The sequence below is a fragment of the Mesoplodon bidens genome (genome assembly GCF_964165515.1).
Source record: "Mesoplodon bidens genome assembly, chromosome: 19".
NCBI classification, from domain to species: domain Eukaryota; kingdom Metazoa; phylum Chordata; class Mammalia; order Artiodactyla; family Ziphiidae; genus Mesoplodon; species Mesoplodon bidens.
The window spans coordinates 6,339,552-6,363,322 of NC_138179.1; the positions used below are offsets into that span (position 1 = coordinate 6,339,552).

Genomic DNA, 23,771 nt, shown 5'->3' on the forward strand with positions numbered 1-23,771 from the left:
TTTCTCCTTATCATCATTATAAACCAGTATATATTGAGTTCTTATAAAAGGTGGGAAAATATACTAGTATTTTACGTACATTACGTTATTTAATCCTCAGAGTAACCCTTTGTGTGTCGTGTTATCTCTATTTTACAAATTAAAGAAACTGATATTTAGAGAGATTTAGAAACTTGCCAAAGCCCAAAATAGATACTTGTGAAGTTTGAGTTTAAATCCAGTTCTGTTAGATTCTAAAACCTGTTTTCTTCCCACTAAGTTATTTGCTGTTTATCTGTTTCATTGTTTTATATTATAATTGGAGTCTTGTGCTCATCTGGCTTCCCTACCAGATTATGACCTGCTGGAGGAGAAGGATCTTGTCTTACTCACATTTATATCTTCAGTGCCCATTACTGACCCCAGAACTTCTATAATGAGTGTTGAATGAAAGGCACTGACATCACTGATACGGTAGCATGTGCTATGAAGTAGTTTCTCTAGTATAGACAGTTTCTAGGTTTACTGCGTCAGATACCTCCTACCCTTTCCATGTATTGCCATTTATAGTTATACACACCCTTGCATGCCCAGACACACACTCTTTCATCCTCATTAATCCTGTGAAAGTGAGAATTTTTGTCCTCCTTTTGTAGATCCAGAGAATCAAGATCTAGAAAAAATGAGACTTGCTTAAGGTCACACAACTAGTTAGTGGCAAATCTGGTATGCACATCCAGATTTTAGACTTATAATCATCTGCGCCAGGCTACCCAGCTGTGCTAATGGAAACCTATACTTTATTTCCTAATATGTTTATTTGTTTATTGAGAAATGAAGGCAGCAAAACAGAGGTGTCCACAAATGGATTGTGTCTAAAAGAAGAAACCTTCTGTTGGAGTGATGAATGTATGCTCTCTGTTCTGTCTTTATAGTCTTTCACTTATTTTCCTTTATGAGGCCTAAATTATGGTTAGAATTTTAGTCAAGGGATAAAATAGCTCCAGCTAACAAACCATAGGAAGATTGAACCCATGACCATGTCATATTCTAATCAGCTGAGTATAAGAGTAGCAGGACTCATGGCACATGCAGAGGACTCAGCATTGAGATTTGAAGTGATACGCTTTTTGAGTAGAAAGATTTGCTTTACCAGCACCTGAAAAAATGATACCTGCACAGGTAATCTGGTGTTTTCATGTAGAATAATTATGTCAGCACAATTTATATGTTGTAATACAGGGACTTAACGTAAAAATGTATATCATACCTATAACTGTAGTATGAATCATGCTATAAAAAGTACATTTAACTTATCTTAAACTTTAAAAATTTTCACCTTCTGTGCCCATATCATTTTTTTTTTCAGTAGAATTGTTTCCTAAATAAAATTGATCTTGGATCTGTGTGTCAGCATTTTTGACATGTTTGATAATATAATCATTTTTTTAAAGTAATGCTAAAAGGACTGAAAGATTGGTAAAATTTGTGTAGATAGTATGTATGATATTCAGTTTTGAATTAGAAAGACTTTAGACCTTATAGGTTATCAGTACTTGAAGGTGCTAGTATTTTATATCCTTCTGTGGACAAATTGCCTCCAAATTTTAATCTGGAAAATCACTGGGATAACTGTTTGGAAAAGGATTACAGCAACATGGCTTTTATATTTTTAATACTTCTACTACAGTTTCTATACAAATTATTAAATCTTGATTATAAAAGAGAAAATTAAGGTGTAAACACATTATTGAGATAGCATGTGGGGATACTCCCATGTTGTTTCTGTATTCAGTTTCATTCAGCCACAGATGCAAAGCAGAAGTATGTAACATATCACTGGATTTTATTTTGTTTTATTAGCTCCTCAAGAGTTATTGATCTATGAAATGGCAGAGAATGGAAAAAATTGTGACCAGAGACGTGTAGCAATGAACAAGGAACAATATAATGGAAACTTCACAGGTGAAGTATGGTGGTTTGGAGGGAGAAGATCTGTGGGTTTAAATGATATCCTTTTCATTGGAATAAATTAGAAATATATTATATCTAATATTTATTATCTTTTGTTAACAAAATAATATCTTATATAATAATATAGGATACATAAAATTCTTATAAATCTTGTAAAAGTTTGATTATCTTTTGTTTCATCTTCATAGTAAATTAGATTATGGGTATATAAGGGCCTATGAGGTGATTTTTCACAGTGATAGCAGAAGCAGCCTGGCCATAGTCACATCAGCAGTGTTCTAGGTACAAGATTATTATTTTTTAATCTTGTGGTGTGGTAAATATTTATTTGGCTTTGTTTGGCACTTAGTTTTATCACGCTATTTTGTAACTTTAGAAGTAGATTATAAATTTACTTATTATGCTAATCCTAATTTTATAATTATCCAAAAAGTCAGAATGTGATTGTTGTGGATTTATTTTTAAATTTTAGTTTGAAACAAATAAATTTATATTTTAACCAAACTAGGAATTTGTGGTAAATTTCAGTATATTTGACTCTTACTCACACATTTACCCTGAAAATTACAGCTATTACTTATATAGATGATTTAAGTAGGAACTTTCCTTTTCGTGTTTAAAAGAAAATGAAAGGTTTTCCTTTTCTGTTCATTGTAATGGTTTTCTTTTTAACTTCTAAATCGTTTGGCATCTCAAACACATTGCAAATAATACTTCAGCATGGTAATATTATATCATAGAAATTTTCTTCTATTGGAAGAATTGCAAGCTATCTGAAGTAGCAGTTTCCATTTGTTTGTTTTGATCACTGCATTGCCTTGCAGAACGTATTTTGCAGCACTTACTGGCTTTTGGGTTACTTTGGTTGTCAGTAAGTTTTGCACCGTTTCACCAGGAGTTTTCAGGATTCGGAAATAGACATTGCATGTATCATAGTCTCATCCCATTAGGAGCTTTTGCATGTTATTTTTTCTTTCCTTTCTTTCAACAAGCACATACATTTATGTATTCTTCCACTACTGCCCACCCCTTTGGAATTTAAACTTAATGTTAGAATGACACACTTTCTCTTCTGTACCATGGTGTGTGTTGTTTGGGGTTTCTTACTTAATATTTCCTAGAGATTGAACGTGAAGAACGTATTCTTTGTTACGGATGCTTCGTATTCCACTGTTCAAGTCTATCGTATTTTAATAGCTCCTCTTTTCTCTGTTGGTTACATTTGTTTATAACCTTTTGCTAGAACCAATAACACTGTATTGAGTAAACTTGTACAAAAGTCATTTCTCCTTACAGCTAATCATTCTTAGAAATGGAATTATTAGGTGACAGGGTATATGCATGTATAATTTCGAGAGATGATGCTGAGAGAGTTACTATTATTACCAATAATAACTAACCTTAATTGCACGTATACATACATGTATTAACTCATTTAATCTTTACAAGACACTAAAAAATAAGTACTATTTTTATCTTCATTTTAGAGAAGAGAAAACTGAGGCATAGAAAGGTTAATTAACTTGCCCAAGATCACATGACTAGTAGACGACAGTGCCAGGATTTGGAACCAAGTAGCTTGCCTTCACGTTTTGAGCTCTAAACCACATTGTCCTATGATATGGTGCTAAATTGCCCTTCATAGAAAGTGGGCTAACTTAGCATTCCAGTAACGTATAAGAAAAGAAACTTGTGTCCTGACAATAAAATAATTCCAAAAATAATGGTAAGAGTAGAACAGCAGGACATAGCCTAGACTTGTCACAATGGGAACCAGATTGTTTTTTGAGGTTTATATGCAGTCCTTCAAATGTGGGATGGGAAGGTAGGTGAATTTTGAAAGTGACTGGAAAAAGTGAGCATCCTGTTTTAACTTCTACACTAATGTTTTTCAGATCCCTCTTCAGTGAATGAAAAGAAGAGGAGGGATCGGGAAGAAAGGCAGAATATTGTCCTGTGGAGACAGCCACTCGTTACCTTGCAGTATTTTTCTCTGGAACTCCTAGTAATCTTGAAGGAATGGACCTCAAGGTAAAGAGTCTTCCGTTTCCTTTTATATAAACCATATTTACTAATTTCAGAAATCTTCAACAGTCTCCCTGCCACCTGCTCTATCAAAATGGATTAATTAAATTTAGAATGTTATAGGAACATACTTATTTTCCTTTTTATGTGTAGTTTGAAGAAAAATAGATTAGGGAAACTTGTTGCTATTTGTTCACTGGATTGTTACAGTTGACCATTGTCTCATGTTGAACCTTTTATGCAGAGGAGAGCACTGAAAACAAGAAGTTTTTTCTTCTGGCTTTACCTTCAGGAGAAATCAGGCCTGTGTACATTAAGTACACTGATTCTTTAGTAGGTCAAGGTTCAGGATACGTGGCACTACTGATAGTTTGAGCCAATAAAAAAGGACTCTGCCATGGAAATTGTGTTCTATCTTTAAATTTAGTGCTTGTAAGCCCTGTTTCTGATATCATAAAGAACAAGTTGAACTTTTACTTGCCTTAATCATTTTCTGGTTTACTTTTCCAAGTTATCTGTAATAATATCTTACCTTTTTATGTGCTTACAGTTTATAAAGCATTTTGTAACACTTTTTAAGTTCATTTGATCCTTATAGCAATTCCATGAAGAAGGTAAAATAAGTATACGATCATCATGATTTTAAAAACAAGAAACAGAATCAGATTGGTTGAGTGTCTTACTCAAAGTACAGTACTTAAGGGACTCTGATCCAAGTCCTCCGACAAAAGGCCAGTGCCCTTTCCATTATATCATAATGCCTGTCCCAATTAGAAGTTGGGGTGTATATAAAAGATTAGTTATGGGATATGGGAAAGGCTATGATGGAATTTCTTTTTCTTTTTTTTTATAAAGTTGTTTATGTTTGTTTGTTTGTTTGTTTATTTATGGCTGCATTGGGTCCTCACTGCTGCGCAGGCTTTCTTTAGTTGCGGCAAGTGGCAGCCACTCTTCGCTGCCGTGCGTGGGCCTCTCATCGTGGTGGCTTCTCTTGTTGCGGAGCACGGGCTCTAGGTGCGGGGGCTTCAGTAGTTGTGGCGCACGGGCTTAGTTGCTCCGTGGCATGTGGGATCCTTCTGAACCAGGGCTCGAACCCATGTTCCCCACACTGGCAGGCGGATTCTTAACCACTGCGCCACCAGGGAAGCCCCTACAATGGGGTTTCTAATAAGAAATTCGATTCTATACCCAAGTATCTGGTCTTGACCCCCTTCTGTACCCCAAGAGACCATAGCGTTTAAGAACAAAAGAGCTCAATCCAGCAAGAACAACTTCTAAAGCTGAGCTAAGTAATCTAATTCCTTCAGTAAGAAATGTTTTGAGAGTGATGAATCCTGAAAATGAGACTGTGACATATTTCATTTTTTTTAAATTTGTTTTTAAGATTATGGCATCGTCAAAGCGTTGTGGTGTCTTTTTTACTGCTGCTTGCTGTGCTTATAGCTATGTATTATGTTGAAGGAGCACATCAACAGGTAAGAGGTTCAGTACCTCTGTTTCTATTCTTATACCTTCCCTAATCCCAAACAGTTTCAAAATGGAGCTTTTGTGGATTTCATTGATTTTTTAAAAAATTTATCTCATAACTGTTATCTTAATGTCTTACTTTTAAGGCCAAATATTAAAAATATTCTTGTGGTAGTTCATGGCTGCTCAGCATTTATATTGGATATATATCATTCCTTTTTACCTTTAAGGATTTAAATGTAACTTTCCTAACAGTGTTTAGTCAAAGCAGCATGAATCCTTTAATCACTACCAAAGTCTTCATATTTTTTATAACACACTCCTGTGATCCATCCAAGCTGATATCCTCATCCTAGATTGAAGGTTAGGTTTTATATGTATAAAGTCGGGGGAAGTTCACTTGCCTATCATCTGTACAGCATAAATGAAGGGAAAATAGGACATTTTGTTAATAACTTTTGATAAAATTGCAAAACGTTAATGTATTCTATTAGGAAATAGTTCTAAAATGGTATCATTTCATATTTTAGAGCAGTTTACCTCTAAATGCATCAAAATGCTGATGGTGATTATCTCTGGGGGGGTGGAGATTATGGGTAATTGTTTTTTACTTTACGCTTTTATGTGTTTCTAGTTGTCTGTAATAAACATATATTGCCTGTAAAATTAGAACAACAAATGGCATTAAAAATGGGGAGGAGCAGCAGTTTACCTCTAATCAGAGAAGTTTTTATACTTATAAATGCAGTAGTTGTGGCTCACGGGCTTAGTTGCTCCGCGGCAGGTGGGATCCTCCCGGATCAGGGCTCGAACCCGTATCCCCTGCATTGGCAGGCGGATTCTTAACCACTGCGCCACCAGGGAAGTCCCTATCACGCTTTCTTAAACAAAATTTTTATAACTTTTAAGTACCTTTAAATTTTTATTCTCATAGTTATCAATAATTTTCATTTATTGTATAAATGTCATTGTAATAACAGGACTTTTAAAATGTAGAAAGGAGCTTTATTGTAGTTACATGATTTTTTTTGCCATCTCTGCTACCACATATTAGAGGAATTTGGACTCTGCAAGGAGCTTTTAATCTTAATACTTTCTTCCTATTGGAAAATTAGTTGGTTTGTTTTATTTTTATTATAGTTGATAAATACCATATTTCTGCTTAAGAATTCTGATTTTGTTTTCACCTCATCCCTTTTGTTTTTCAGTATGTGCAACGTATAGAGAAACAGTTTCTTTTGTATGCCTACTGGATAGGCTTAGGAATTTTGTCTTCTGTTGGACTTGGAACAGGGCTGCACACCTTTCTGCTTTATCTGGTAAGAATAATTTTAGTAAGCAAGATTGAAAGAGATTATGTTTTAATTGGTGCTTTTACTATAGAAGTTAAACTTCTAGGATTTTTACTTAATTACCTTTGTGTTTTATATGTATTCTGATCCTCAAGGCAGTGATTTGGAATTCTGTTTTGTTTTTCCTTTTGGGTTGAGAATTTAAAAAGAGAAGGGAGGAAGAACCCTTAGGCAAATGATATTGTTTACTTATATTAATGCAGCCAGGAAATGTTTTTTCCTTCCAGATTTTGGACTAATGGTTCTCTTGCTTATGCAATTGTCTTTGTAGTAGTTGAATTTATTTAATTGTACAGAATTCCATGTAAGACTTAGAATTAATTTGGTCAGTTATTTTCTCTGTTAATCTGCAAATGAGAAATGGTATCTTCCCTTACGTCCTCAAACACCATGTACATACTGGATAGTTATTTTGGTAATCTTACTGAGTGCAGTTAAAGAAGTATTACATGCATACAGCTAATGCTTTCTCAAACTCTTTTAAATCAAAGTATAAAATGTACCCCTCCTGAAAAAAATTTTTTTTTACTTAGTTGAAATGAGAGAGATAAAAGATAGGTTTTCTTTTGGATATTTGCAAATATACTGAAATAATGGCAGGGCTAGGACTAGGGGGTGACAAGCAAGACATCTAGGGCACAGAATTTACACTGGCACTTTTAGGGTCATGTGAATGTGGGGTTGATGAGTGAATGTCTCATTAAATTTTGTGCCCTGGATGCCTCTCTTGTTTCACTCTATTCCTGTCTCTGAATAATATATTGAAAACAATTTCATATTTGAAGACAGCTTGATCTTGATGGAGAAAACAGGTGAAAAGTTGTCACAGCTGTACTGATCCTGAATATAGTTCAACAGTGCAAACACTTCCAATCTCTGTGCTTCAGTGAAGTCATTTCTGAAGCAGGTATGATAAATATTAAGAAATGATTATTCAGAAGGCTGCTGAATTAATGGTCTGAAGAATAATTTAAGAATTAATCTATAATACATAACTTCTGTAAGTTTATGGGACTTTAAAACATGGAATTTTAGAATTCCATTCATGATTGCTTGCTGATTTTATCCCAGATAGAAACATAAATCCTAGATAAGTAAGCCATATCAGTGTTTCTTTAATAACCACATTCTAGGGCTTCCCTGGTGGCGCAGTGGTTGAGAGTCCGCCTGCCGATGCAGGGGACACGGGTTCGTGCCCCGGTCCGGGAAGATACCACGTGCCGCGGAGTGGCTGGGCCCGTGAGCCATGGCCGCTGAGCCTGCGCGTCCGGAGCCTGTGCTCCGCAACGGGAGAGGCCACAACAGTGAGAGGCCCGCGTACCGCAAAAAAAAAAAAAAAAAAAAAACTACATTCTAGAAGTATACTGCTATACTAGAGGTTGAGGCAGAGGGAAAAAAAGGAATTACAGGTTACAGGTTACCTTTCTGTTCTTTTCTAGACCTGTCCTCTTAGATTCCTTAGGAAAACCAGACTAAAGAACTCATTTGTAGCATTTGATTTATTTGGAAGTATTTGAAAAGCAACCCAGAGAGCAGATTCTGCTGAATTCTAATGAACCTTATAATTCCCATAATAAGTAAGAATAAAGAAATTTGAAACATGGAAGTTTCATGTTTCCTGTTTCTTTTTATATCCTTGAGAAACCTTTATAAAATGTGTTGATGTGAAAACATTATTATTTTAATTCCATTGATCCATGTATGCAGCAGAGAATTTAAAACATATAAATAAGAATTTATTACAAAATTCATTTGAGGCAAAAGTCAAGTCTTTGCTTCCATAAACTAAGTAGTTATTTCTGCCCTTGATCAGAGTGCAGGTTTAAAGGAATGTAGTTAGATTTTTCACAAGTTTAGAAGGAATTCTTCAAGAGCTATTTTTTTTTTTTTTTGCGGTACGCGGGCCTCTCACTGTCGTGGCCTCTCCCGTTGCGGAGCACAGGCTCCGGACTCACAGGCTCAGCGGCCATGGCTCACGGGCCCAGCCGCTCCGCGGCATGTGGGATCCTCCTGGATCGGGGCACGAACCCATGTCCCCTGCCTCGGCAGGCGGACTCCCAACCACTGCGCCACCAGGAAAGCCCTTCAAGAGCTATTTGAAGGAAAGTATCACTCTCTCATTATACTCAGGGCCATATGTATTATACTAGTTAAGCAAGTGTGGAGATAAAATCAAGGAACATCTGAAGCTGTGTTGCATTATACATAAAAGCCATATAAAAACATTGTGGGATTATCATTACTAATAATAAACTGGGGTCCAGCGTGGATCAGGCCATGTTTTTCAGCATTAGGTTAATTTGATTTCTGTTTGTGCGTAGCGATTAGAATTATTTTAAATGCCCTAAAATTAAATAGAAGCAAAATAACCAGATCTGTGTTTTATGAATATATAATTCTGGCTATAGTGTGGGTGATAGATTGAAGGTGGAAGAGAAAATGGTCAGTTAATGGTAATCCTTCTGAGGACACAGGCTTCCATGGAGGTAGCAAGAAGTATGGAGAGGAAGAGGTATTTACTAAAAAAAGAATATGCAGAGAAACTAAGCAGAATGAAGGCAAAAGGCGACATAAACCCTTAATATTTCAAGAGAGTGGTTGGAGTGGCAGTGGCACTGGATGAAACAGGGCAAATCTTAGGGAAATTTTATTTGTTTAGTGTGGAGGAAGAAGGAGCCAAAGATTACTGTTGGTTTTTGACTTAAATGAGAAGATGTTGATACCATTAACTGAATAGAAACCTGTCATGTGGTCACTTGTTCATTCAGTACATAGTGTAACTTCTGAAAAGAGAAATTTAAAGGGATTTGTAATTATGTTGCAAGGTAGATGAGATCTTCACCTGATCCCAGTGGGTTGCTGGTGCCAGTGGTTGGATGGAAAGGAAATTTGTAAAGGACTAAGAACACTTTCTTTTCCTTTCTCTTTTTAACTAATAGGCTTTATTTTTCAGACCAGTTTTAGGTTTATACAAAAATTGAGCAGAAAGGATAGAGTTCCCATATACCTTTACACATACACAGACACACACACAGAGCATTTCCCTATTTTTTTTTTAACCTGAGGTATAATTGACATATAACATTATATTACTTTCAGGTGTACAACATAATGATAGTTTCCCCTATTATTAGTATTATTAATCTTATATTTTTCACAAGTCTAATGATTAATTAGTGTTATTTCCCCTATTATCTTGCTTTACTGTGGTACATTTGTTACAACTGAGGAACCAATACTGATACATTACTAACTAAAGCCCACTGTTTACACTAGAGTTCACTCTGTGTTTTATAGTTCTGTGGGTTTTGACAAGGGCTTAATGTTATGCATTCTCCATTACAGTGTCACAGAATAGTTTCACTTCCCTAAAAATACCCTGTGCTACACCTGTTTGTTCCTACCCTTCTCCTTCCCCCTATCCACAAACCCTTAGAAACCACTGATCTTTTACTATCTGTATAAGTTTTGGCTTTGTCCAGAATGTCATATAGTTGGGATTATGCAGTATGTGTCTTTTTCTGCCTGGCTTCTTTCACTTAGCAATATGGTTTTAAAGTTCCTCTGTGGTCATACAGAGTGAAGTGAGTCAGAAAGAGAAAGACAAATACCGTATGCTAACACATATATATGGAATCTAAGAAAAAAAAATGTCATGAAGAGCCTAGGGGTAAGACAGGAATAAAGACACAGACCTACTAGAGAATGGACTTCAGCATATGGGGAGGGGGAAGGGTAAGCTGTGACAAAGTGAGAGAGTGGCATGGACATATATACACTACCAAACGTAAAATAGATAGCTAGTGGGAAGCAGCCACATAGCACTGGGAGATCAGCTCGGTGGTTTGTGACCACCTAGAGGGGTGGGATAGGGAGGGTGGGAGGGAGGGAGATGCAAGAGGGAAGAGATATGGGAACATATGTATATGTATAACTGATTCACTTTGTTATAAAGCAGAAGCTAACACACCATTGTAAAGCAATTATACTCCAATAAAGATGTTTTAAAAATAAATAAATAAAGTTCTTCTGTGTCTTCATGGCTTGATACCTCATTTCTTTTATTGCTGAATAATATTCCATTTTCTGGATGTACCACCACAGTTTGTTTATCCATTCATTTATTGAAGGATATCATTGTTGTTTCCAAGTTATGACAATTAGGAATAAAGATGCTGTAAACATTCATGTGCAAGTTTTGGGGGGTATATAAGAATTCAACTCATTTGGGTAAATACCTAGGGGCATGATTTGTGGATCGTGTATGTTAATTGGTGATATATAGGAAAGCAATTGACTTTTGTGTATTTACCTTGTATTCCATAACCTTGCTGTAATCACTTAATAGTTTCAGGACTTCGTTGTCAATTCTTTAGGATTTTCTATATAGATAATCATGTTGTCTGCAAATACAGTTTTACTTCTTCTCAGTCTGTATACCCTTTCATTTTTTTTTTTTTTCCCCTGTCTTATTGCACTAGCTAGGTCTTCCAGTCTGATGTTGAATTGAAGTGGTGAGAGGGACATTCTCCCTTGTTCCCAGCCTTAATGGGGAAGCCTTTACTTTCTCACCATTAAGTGTCATGTTAGCTGTAGGTTTTTGTAGATGTTCTTTATCAAGTTGATAAAGCTCACTTCTATTCCTAGTTTGCTGCGAGTTGTGTTTGTTTGGGGTTTTTTTTTTTTTTTGAGAGTTTTTATCATGAATGAGCGTTGATTTTGTCAAAAGAACACTTTTTTAGACAATAGTGATCAAAAATGGATAAAAAGGCCAATATAGCAAACAAATTCAGTATGTAAAGGCTTGAAGAGCAATATGTTAATGTTAAAAAGAAATATAAAGAAATACCCAGCATATGCCATTTCCATTTGAGCAGATTATCTTTAGTTCTTAGATCTGTTAGTTCTTGGACACAGGATTCCTTCCAGGATTCCCTAGGTATGTAACAGGGAAAATGAAGGAAAACAAGCATTTGCAAAAAATAATTTTCAGGGAAGTCAAGCAAAAGAAAGATAAAAGATGTCACTGGTTTTTGTTTATTTTCAATTACCTGGTTGGGATGGAAGTCAGATTACAAGAAGTTAACTATAGCTACTACTACTACTAATACTGAAAATGGCAAACCTTATCATCATCATTGTCATCAGAGTAATACTAGTTGAAATCAGTTCTATTTTTTTTTAATTTATTAATTTATTTATTTTTGGCTGCATTGGGTCTTCATTGCTGTGCATGGGCTTTCTCTAGTTGCGGCGAGTGAGGGCTACTCTTCATTGTGGTGAGCAGGCTTCTCATTGTGGTGGCTTCTCTTGTTGTGGAACACGGGCTCTAGGCGCGTGGGCTTTAGTAGCTGTGGCACGCGGGATCAGTAGTTGTGCCTCGCGGGCCCTAGAGTGCAGGTTCAGTAGTTGTGGCACACAGGCTTAGTTGTTCCGCAGCATTTGAGATCTTCCTGGACCAGGGATCGAACCTGTGTCCCCTGCATTGGCAGGCAGATTCTTAACCACTGCGCCACCAGGGAAGCCCCAATTTATTATTTTTTATCCATATTTGGTATTCATTTTTGTGGGGAGATGTTGCATCCCCGTCCTGTTGAACTCCAGCCATATGTTTTGCTTTGAAATGTGAGCATAAGTGATAGGTGTTGCTTCCTGGCAGATGCTTCAAGGTTTGTCAAACTGTCTTTCACCTGGAGCCTGAGTCTCTGACTGTGATGAACAGATTCCCTTTGCTAGTCTCTGATGGATATGTAGAGTAAGGGAGAAATAAACTTTGTTATCTTAAGCTACTGAGATTTTGGGGCTGTTTGTTGTTAAAACCTATCCTGACTGATAGACTAACTAACACTTATTGAATGTTTTCCACATGCTAGGCTTTTTGCTCAGCACTTTACATGAATGATCTCATGTAGTCCTCCCAAGAGCCACGGTAGTCAATAACCAATAGTGTAGCAAATGTATAGTAAAAAAATTTAATGAGTAAGTATAGACTGTGCATTTGTGAACTTTGGCAATTATGGAGAAAAATAGCCAGGAAACCAAAGGCAAAGCAGAATCAAATAAAGGTTTAAGAATTTGATCTCTGTTATTATTTAAGAAGCTATTCAAAATAATCTCTGGTTAGATTTTTAAAACGTAACATTTTCTTGGTGATAGATGGTTGACAGAGTTTTATCCTTATAGATCAGCATTCCTTTTATTTTATATTTGTCAAATGTGATTGTATCTGGAAAGTCCTAATTACATTTCCTTTCATTTATGAGCCCTTACATAATCACGTAGGGAGATGTGACGTTAACATTCTCATGTCATACATTTTTGTGCTGATGAATTAGGCACTCTTTACATATACCCATATAACTCCTCAGTCAAGAAAGCAATTAACTATGTTAGAAGTCTGGTCAGAAAAATGATTCTTCTTTTGACAATAATTTACAGCAAAACAGGTGAAAAAGAAACTGAGTTTAACAAAGGGAAAAGATTTAATTCATTCTTGATCATGGTTCTCTTTACTGGAAATTATGGCTTTAAAGTGAAATAGGAAAATTTTTCCTGCATAGACAGACTTTCTCAATTACATTCTTCCCAGCATGGAAGTTAACCTCTTTTGGAAGTAATCATTTAGTTAATTTTAACTCATTGTGCAACTAAATGGTGATCTACAAATGTTAACTATATTTCCTAAAATACTATATACCTATATATGTGCCTTTAAAATGGAAAAGTTATCTTGATTTTTAAGTTTATCAATCAACAATTTCATTTATATTTTTAGATATAATTGAAAAGTTTTAACTTAATTCAGATGTCCTGAAAATTGTCATCACTTCTTTAAACATTAGATGTAAAAATAGTTGTTTGATTAAATTTAAAAATTAAATTTTGTGAAAATCAACAGGGAAAAATGACTACTATCAAATTTTGTAAATTGATTTGGGAACAGTAGAAATCTAGTAGTTTGCCGAGAACAAATATGTAGCCACAAAGGAAGAGTTAGATACTGTTTATGCAGGAATAGTGATTGCTAACCAGAGAGGAAGAGATGAAGGGAAAAGTGAATGGATTCCTTCTCAAGGCTCAAGGGGTGTTGGTTGGGCCTCTAGGTTAGTTGGTTTGTTCCATTAATTCTAACAGTCAACACATGGGCTTCAGGAGGTCTGTTAATTCCCTGAGCACTGTACCTGTTATGTGTCTTCGCAAATATTCATCTTTCTGGCAGAAAGGGCCTATAGTATTAGATTCTCCAGATTCTGTAACCCATAAAATGTTAAGAACCACTCTTATAGGACTTTTTTTCCTAACTATGGCTATATTAGTTTGCCACTAGGTGGCATTGCTAATACAACGAATATACTATACTATATTTGCAGGTTCTATTCTGGATAAATATGAAACCCTCAAATAAATTAGAGGCATATTCCATTATTTATCTGTATTTATGACTATATAATGCCAGTTAATGCATGTGAATGAAAATAAGTTTTCTTAATAGTTTTGCACATTCATTAATTAGTTTCACAGTTATTAGACTTTCCATTGTGATATATATTTACATGCAGGACATACTCCCATGGCATGCATAGTTTCAGATGTAATGCCATAATTCTATCTTTTTCTTTAATATTTAAGAATATGCAATTGATGGAGGGTGATTTTGTTATGGGATTAAAATCTTTTATTCCTATCATGGGAGATACTTAATAGGGCATATTCAGAGCTGGATTTGAATGCATAATCAGATATTACTAACTCTGTGATATTTGGCAAATATCTTAACTTTTTAAGCCTCAGTTTATTCAACTGTAAATGGAAAAGATAATAATAGTACCTATCTCATAAGGCTGTTTGGAGGATTAAATGAAATAAAACACGTACACTTTTCATTCAGTGGCTAGTATATATAAGGTGCTCAGTACATGTTAAGCGACTATTATAATTATTATTGTCATTTTTCTTGCTCTGATTTTATTTTTAAAACAATCATTTTCAATTTTCATGCTTTAGCTATTATTCTTAAGAAACTATAAGCAAAATTTCCCACAATTGATTTTAATGTAGCAGAATGTAATACCATAATTGAAAACCACAGATTACTGTTCCATTTTCAGTGACAATAGATTAGGCAGTTTGGATCAACTCGCTTGTGAAAGTATCTTAAAAAGGTTGATAAAAATTTAAAACATCTGTTTAAAGGCACCATAGAGATAAAAAGATAGCAAAGAATTACAAGGCCAACATCTAGATTAAAGGGGAAACCTAGAGAGGTGAAACCAGTCAAGTATATGGCCTAATAAACCCGCAGGCTTTGGATTGGAACCTGATGGGCCACACTTTAAACATAAGGATGAACTAGATACAAATCAGCCCATACAGGGACTGAAGCTCAGGCTAAATCTTAAGTCTGGAGGAAAATAAAATAATCCTAGGCATCACATTATATTTAAAAAAAAAAGTCTAGCACTCAATCAAAAGTAATCAGATATCTGAAGCAACATGATAATTTGGTCGAAACAAGAAATAAGAGAAATAGATCCATAGGGAATCTATTTAATGAAGTTATTAGATGTGTACTTTAATCCAAAATCAATGTGTTTCAAGGAAGTAAAAAACAAGTTTGAGTATTTTTGCAGAGATTGAAAACTACAGAGGAGAGCAAGTGAAAATTTTGAATTAAAAAAACATTATCTGAAATTAAGAACTCAGTTAATGGACTTCAGTAGACAGCAGCTAAGACAGGACTAATAAACTGCAAAATCGGCCAGAGAAAAACATCCAGAACAAAAAAGGAGAGATGGAGAAAAAGACATACTATCTTCAGAGGAACTTCAATAAGACTGATTTGCTGTCATTGATTTTTTTGGTTTGTTTCAGAGATGAAGGACAATTTATTTTTCACAGCAATAGCAGTAGCAAGTGCATCAGCTTTTTTTTTTTAATTGGGGTATAGTTGCTTTACAATGTTGTGTTAGTTTCTGCTGTACAGCGAAGTGAATCAGCAATATGTATGCATATATCCCCTCTTTTTTGGATTTCCTTGCCATTTAGGTCACCACAGAACATTGAGTAGAGTAAAAGTCAGCTGACAGTGGAATGTCTTTAAAGGGCTAAAAGAAAATAACTACCAACAGAAGATACTCAGTGTGTCCCCTGAACAGTATAAAATAAAGATACTTTCAGAAAAACAGAGCAGTTTGCCACCAGCAAACATGCTCTAAAGGAAATACTAAAAAGTGTTCTTTGAATGGAAGGAAAGTGATTCTAGATTGAAGCTCAGATTCAGGAACAGGTATATATATGGGTAAATTTAAATTAAGATTGACATTATGGTCTTTTTTCTTTTTTTGTTTTGTCTTTCTGTTTTTTTGACATTATGTTTTTTAAATGTATTTATTTTATTTATTTATTTTTGGCTGCGTTGGGTCTTCGTTGCTGCGTGCGAGCTTTCTCTAGTTGTGGTGAGCAGGGGCTTCTCATTGTGGTGGCTTCTCTTGTTGTGGAGCACGGGCTCTAGGCGCACAGGCTTCAGTAGTTGTGGCTCACGGGCTCTAGAACGCAGGCTCAGTGGTTGCAGCACATGGGCTTAGTTGCTCCGCGGCATGTGGGATCTTCCCTGACCAGGGCTCGAACCCGTGTCCCCTGCATTGGCAGGTGGATTCTTAACCACTGTGCCACCAGGGAAGCCCGACATTATGTTTTTAATGATAAAGTAGTGATAATGTTTTGAGAGATTTAAAGTATTTAGGGGGAATTAAAATACATCATCTGCAAATCACGTGTGGAGTAATTGAAATTAAATTATTCTAAAGTCTTTGCATTGCCCTAGAAAAGGTAAGATATTAATTTATATGACATTAATTAATAAAGATCTATATTATAATCTTTAGGGTAAGCAGTACAAGAATATATAACTATCAAGGTAATAGGCACAAGTAAAAACCAAGTAATTTTAAAAAAGCCAAGCCAGAAGAGGGAAAGAAAGCAGACAAAAGGAACATAGAACGGCATAAGTAGTAAGCATTCAGTGGTATATTTAAATCCAAATATATCAATAAATGGAATAAATGTTTCTTCCAGTTATCCAAATAAATATTTTAAAATATTCAGCTATTTGCTAAATCCAGCCTTCATACCTAAAATATACACAGAAAGAATACACAGAAAGATTAACGGTAAAGGATGGAAAAAGATGAGCCATTTGATGCCAACCAAGAAGAAGCTCATGTAGTTATATTGAAATCAAAGTAAAGTATGGGGCAAGAAGTGTTAATAGATAGAATGTGTTTGATGGTAATAATAAAAGACTCAGTTCACCAGGAAGATATAACAGGTCTAAATTTGTATTTAATAATATATACTTAACTTACGGAAAGCAGAACTTGGCAGAAATTTAGAGAAGGCGATAACTTCCACAAACTTGGAGAATAAGGAAGTGTAACACAGTTACTGGCTATACGGTCAACGTGTATGTAACAATTGTGTTTCTGTATACCACAATAAACATTTAGGGAGTGAAAATTTTGGAAGGCATCATTTATAATAGCATTGTTTTGAAAAGCAAATACCTAGGAATAAATCTAACAAAAGATGTGCTTGGCCTCTATATAAAATTATAAAATATTGTTGGAAGCAAAAAGATCTAGGTAACAGAAGGTATATATTATTTTCATGGATTAGAAAACACAATATTGTAGCTGTTCTTCCCAATTTTGTTTACATAATCAGTGTAATAGCAGTCAAAACTTGAGTAGGTATTTTTGTAGAAATTGACAATGTAATTGAAAAAAGATTTTCATCCTAGCAGCTTTGTAGTAAATCTTGACAACCAGTAGCATATGTCCCTCCTGTGTGTTTCTAATATTTCTTGGTCTGGATAGAGGATACCTGTGTCTGAAATAATTCATTAAGATGCTTGCATTATGCACTTTTCTATATTTACTATACTTAAATAAATATTCTGTTTTAGTACATCTGCTCTTTTGTTTTAGAATTTTGAAGTCATTTTGCATAAATACACCTGTAATAGATGTCTAATTCATGAGCTAATTTTGCCTGGCAAGTAGTGCAAGTTTACTGATTTCATTCATTTACTTTACTCATGTTTTTTGTAAGTAGATCAGATGCAAAAAAAGTTTCTGTGGCTGGTAGTTTTTTCTAAGATCATACCTTCTGAGCCCTCTTCTCTTGGATACTAATTTCCAGAAATCCATTAATGAATTTATTTTAGTCTTAGCATTTATGTAGCAGGTTTCCATTCCAGGCCATCCAGGAATGCTTATTTACCTATGGAAATAATGCCCAGAGTGAAAACAAGTTAATGAAGAGAACATGGCTGCTGTTAACCTCTTTGATGTATCTCTGTGGTTGACTGTGTCAAAATTTTCACCTTAATAATGATTTGACCCAAGGGGAGGCAGCCCAGGGGCAGCACTTTTGCTGAAAATGGACCGTAAAGGGATAGTAAATATTTTAGGCTTTGCGGGCTATGCAATCTCTTTTGTAACTCCTCAGATCTGCCATGGTAATAAGAAAGCATCCAGGGACAGTGTGTAGGAATGAATGTGACTGTTTTCCAGTCAACCTTTATTCACAAAGAGAGATAGCAGACTGGATTTGATCTGCCGGCTGTAGTTTGCTGACCGTTGCTCTAACTCATGGGATGACAGGAGTACACCAGAAGAAGCATATTGAGCTTGGGAGCCTTAGTGAGCTAGCCACCCCCTAAGGATTTTTACGTGACATGTTATGCATTTGATTCCTCCATTTACCAAAAAAGGATGATCACTTCTCCCAGGTCATGATATTACACTTAACATGATGTTTTAGAAGAGAATATAGTTGTGTGAGTGCTTGAGTGGTCTGTAAGACCATCAAGGGGAAAAAAAACAACTTCTCATGAAGAGAAAAGTAAAAGAATTTCTTCCAAATGAGCTGCCTGATGACAGCAAAATTTAGTTCTAATCTCATGTTTTAAACCATTGATGTGTGCAATTATTAAATACCGGTCTTCACAACACAGCACTTATTTAGAGAAATAAATAATTTGTGGATTACATTTAGATTAATACAAACAATTAGGAGAAGTGATAGGGTCATTTCAGTAGCCACCTTAAAATTATTTCCCATTACTAGAATATATGATTCATAATATATTCATAATAATAACCTGGTAAAAAAACAGTTTAACAAAAACAAGAACTTTGGTACTTCATAATGAGAAATATATCTCAGACATGCTCCTTATATGCATTCACATTATTATTCCTCAAGTTATAAGACAAGCAGATGATTTAAGAGCCATTTGTAAACTGCGTGCCATTAATGATTATAAAGTCTGTTCTATTTAACAGTAACAAAGGAAATGAGTCCTTCGGCAGGAATTTACAAATAATGTGATACATGAACAGTTTTTGACACTAGGTGGAGGAGTTTCCCGGAGAAAGGCTTCCCAAGCCCTATATTCCTTTCAGAATAAGCCCAGCTCTTAGACAAAGAACTCTGAGAACAAAAACTATCAACAATCATTAAAAAATGTTAAAGGCACTCAAATATTGAGCTATAAATAGAAGGCTGAATATATTTTGCAGATAATTTTTCTCTTTGTCATGTATTTTAACCACTGAATTCTCTCACCTTTGGGGATCAAAATGGTAGGGGTTTTCTTTTTTTTTTTTAATTTTGATTTATTTATTTATTTTTGGCTCTTCGTTTCTGTGCAAGGGCTTTCTCTAGTTGCAGCAAGCGGGGGCCACTCTTCATTGTGGTACACGGGCCTCTCATTATCATGGCCTCTCTTGTTGCGGAGCACAGGCTCCAGACGCACAGGCTCAGTAGTTGTGGTTCACGGGCCCAGTTGCTCTGCGGAATGTGGGATCCTCCCAGACCAGGGCTCAAACCCGTGTCCCCTGCGTTAGCAGGCAGATTCTCAACCACTGCACCACCAGGGAAGCCCTGGTAGGGATTTTCACATTAGAACTGCCCTATCTAGATGGCAGTTGGTATGTAGAAAAGTTGAGGAACAATTCAGTTACATTGTAGAGTAGATCAAGGTTTATAAGAAGATATAACATCAAGACATTATTATCTGAATGGTATTTATGAGTCATTTGTTTACTATGACGATTTTAAATTAAGAATATAGTTTTATAGATAAAAATTGGTAGTTTAAATTCACTGGAATTAAGTTAGTAGATGTCAAGAGTGTTTTAAGTACCATGAGAAACCATGGCCATAAAACTGTAAGTTCAGAATGCAGTTATCAGGTGTAAAAATAAGATATAAATGAATAAAGAATTCTACTTAAAAATAAAAACAAAAAAATGACCTTTTTAAAATATTTTATTTATTTATTTTTGGCTGTGTTGGGTCTTTGTTCCTGCACGCAGGCTTTCTCTAGTGGCGGAGAGAGGGGGCTAGTCTTCGTTGCAGTGCGCGGGCTTCTCACTGCAGTGGCTTCTCTTGTTGCAGAGCACAGGCTCTAGGCATGTGGGCTTCAGTAGTTGTGGCACACGGGCTCAGTAGTTGTGGCTCGCGGGCTCAGTGGTTGTGGTGCACCAGCTTAGTTGCTCCGCAGCATGTGGGATCTTCCTGGATCAGGGATCGAACCCATGTCCCCTGCATTGGCAGGAGGATTCTTCACCATTGCGCCACCAGGGAAGTCCCCAAAAATGACCATTTTAATAGAAAAAAACTTTGGAAAAAAAATGTTTGGCTCTTTGTTATAAAATAAGTACAGGGAAAGTTAATTGTGAGATATTTGCCCCTGTGTAAGACTCAGAGGTCTGTTTCTGCCTTAACGTTTAGGATCATTTCATCACTAAAATGGGTAAAAATTGTACATTAAAAAAAATCCAACATCTTGATTACTATCAAATGTTTATAGAACATCTCTGTCTATAGCACCCTGTTTCCTTTAGTAAACAAGTACTTTATAGTATGTATATAATATTTTATAGTACTGTTTTATATATATAAAGCTGTTTCTTACACTTTTTGACTCTTGACTATTTATTGCCTAAAGTAAGTGTTATTTGGAAAACTGCATGGACATAGGTTGAAGTGAAATAGCGAAGCAGTTTCAGTAAGAGAACTACTGTAGTAATTGTTTAATGCCATGAGGTGGAATAATTCTTTTAAAAATTGTTAGCCAACCTGTTCACTATTTTTCCTGCTTGACTTCTGATTGTTGCTCCATAGCTTACGTGTCTACCCCTCGATAAGACAAAAAAAGAGAAGAAATTGCCAAAAGTAAGCTTCTAGTGTGACTTAATATTGCTCTGTATAGGTATAATGACTCTGGCTATAAGCATGCAGTGACTCAGGGTTCTTGCGGGAAGACCAACAGGCCCTTCTTAGAAAAGAACTGTTTGCCTGTTTTTGATGAGGGCATGATCAGCTATTCTCCCTGTCTTTCCCCAAGGAATGACTCATGTATTAACTCTTAAGAGCATCACCACATCAAAAGTAGAAACCAGGGTCTCCAGGACATAGGGCTGGGTTTTCACCAAAGAGAAGGGTATGCACAGACTGACTGACTTCCTGCCCTTAAGTCACTATTTATTAATGTGTGTTTAAATGAAAACTAAGAAGATTCAGTTTTGCTGAAATCTGTTCTGTTGGGTATATATTTTAAACAATTTATAACCTTTTTAAAAGCTCTCTTTATAAATATGTGGTCCATTCCTCCTAAACACTTAAACCAACTTTATGATCAAAATTGCTCAGGTTTAGAGAAGAAAAGTGAAATATGTCTTTATTTATGGATTCATTGAATATAATAAAAATGACTTTAAAAATAGGTCCTTATAACCTGAAGCATGGACTATAGAGTTTACACATTTTTTGTTTTGGTTATTTTATGCTTATCGTAACACTTTTACTACATAATCTCATACATTGCCGTGTTACCTAGGTTGTGCAGGCATTATTATCATTATTATTTCCAGGCTTTTCATCAAATGAGGAATGTGAGATAGAAGTCTGATTACATCTAGTAAGTTACTAACAGGTTTAGAAAACTAAACTCCACATTAACTAATGGCCAAATTCCTGCTTTTTTACATATTATACTGCATTTTATAGGGAGGGACCAGGGGCTTAAATCTGTGAACTCGGGACCTTCTTCACAAAAAGAATATAAACACTAGTTAAACTTCTCAGTGCCCATTTGGAATCAACAGTTTTATCCTCTAGCCTTCTAGAATTATTTATTGTATACCATAACCTTAGGTAAGTTGTTTTCTGACTGCGATGAGAAGAGCAATGATTAAAAGAATTTGAAGCGTACAATTCCTGTTCGTAAAAGCATTTCTAAACTCCCCTAAAAGTTGGACTTAAAGGAAACAAAGGTTTTGCAAGTCATACAGACAACCATCTGTCATCTCCTTTCATTTATTTATCACCCAGATATTCCTAATGAATCACATTCCAGACTAGCCACTGACTCCTTTTGTTCCTCAGTGAAGGAGTGTGGCAAACAAATGTTTTCCCAGTGACTCAGCAGAGGATTCTTGATTTTATTACCTTTGTCCTGAACTTTCCAGACAAAACTAATTGGGAATTTTGCCTTTGGGATCTCAGTTGACTTCTGTGTGTGGATGATGAATTAGGCTATGAACTGACATTACAGACGTGCAAACAACTCCAGTCTTTAGGAATGTTTTATCGGTTCTGAGGGAGCTGCCTAGAGTGGAAGAATGTCTGTCTGTCTGTCTGCTCATCTTCCTTAAAAACCTCATGCAGGGACTTCCCTGGCGGTCCAGTGGTTAAGATTCTGCACTTCCAATGCAGGGGACACAGATTCGATCCCTGGTCAGGGAACTAAGATCCCACATGCTGCAGGGCGCTGCCAAAAAAAAAAAAAAACAAACCCTCATACGTACACATACTGCGCTCTTAATGTGACATCATATTCTGCATCTTGGTTGGTAAAAAGGCTTGGCTAAATTAGGCTCATAATTAACTAATATGATCATTTTAGGTTTTCACTTTTTAAAAAATGTCTCTGGAAGAAAGGGCCCCCAAATGAACTGAACAATAAAGTTAAAAATCCAGAAAACACTTTTCCTTAAATGAAGTAGCAATACATAGACTAGTTTGTCATTTACTAATATGATTTTTTTCAGGTTTTAAGGTGTGACTGTCCCACACCTTTCTTACAAAGACCCTAATTTGTATTTGTGGCACCAGGACTGCTTTCTCAGGGCTTACATAGGTAGTACATTATTATCAGGGCACGACTTAGAACTTCTCTTCTCTACCGGATTAAGATATTTTTGTGTGTTATAATTTCAGGAATGATAATTTTACCTCTAGGATAATTTTTTTAAATTCTAAATTTCTCTTAATTTGACAGAGCTAGTAGGATATTTACTATTCCTGAATGAATGTAAATTTTAGAAGTGTAACGTTTAAAATTTATCTTAAAAGAATGTCTTAAGTTAAAATACTTTTCCACAAATACCTATATCTGCTCTTATTAGAAATCCTACCCCCGGATCTAACTATGGTTTTGCTCTCACCCAGACATCTTCTTGCCTGGCCAAGCACTACATCTTTTATCCTGGACAAAGCAAAATTATTCCATTATCAAAACTTTGGAAAATATAGTGTAATGCAGCTCATGAGACTAAGATATATGAGGCTTTGAACTGAAGCAAAACCAGATGTTTGATATGTCACAAATAGCTGAACTATCTTGTTGAGTTGACTTCACTTAGCATGAGTATACTGAAGTCCCCACCCACCCCAAAAAAGGACCCTAAAAACCTGTCACTGATGAGAGTGTAACTTTTCATCACAGTCATAAAATTTGACCTTCGTATCATTAAAGGGAACTTCCACTGGCCGTAATTAGGAACTCTCAGGGGCAGTTAGTGAATGTTACTTATGACCTGGTTGGTAACTAGGAAATTTATAGAGCTTCCTGTGCTGGGGAATAACAACCTGGGCTGTATATAGCTGTTTAACTTCCTTTGA

At 35.6% G+C, this 23,771-nt stretch overlaps 1 protein-coding gene across 3 annotated transcripts in view; it reads left to right on the forward strand.

Annotated features, from left to right (window-relative positions):
• VMP1 (vacuole membrane protein 1) overlaps positions 1-23,771 on the forward strand; it is a 131,970-nt gene that overhangs the window by 24,637 nt on the left and 83,562 nt on the right. For all 3 annotated transcript variants that reach the window (XM_081220407.1, XM_081220409.1, XM_081220408.1), the window contains exons 2-5: positions 1,843-1,944; positions 3,849-3,984; positions 5,363-5,453; positions 6,654-6,764. In XM_081220407.1, coding sequence (XP_081076533.1) covers positions 1,869-1,944; positions 3,849-3,984; positions 5,363-5,453; positions 6,654-6,764 — 414 coding nt within the window. In that variant the 5' untranslated portion in view covers positions 1,843-1,868. The remainder of the gene's footprint in view (positions 1-1,842; positions 1,945-3,848; positions 3,985-5,362; positions 5,454-6,653; positions 6,765-23,771) is intronic.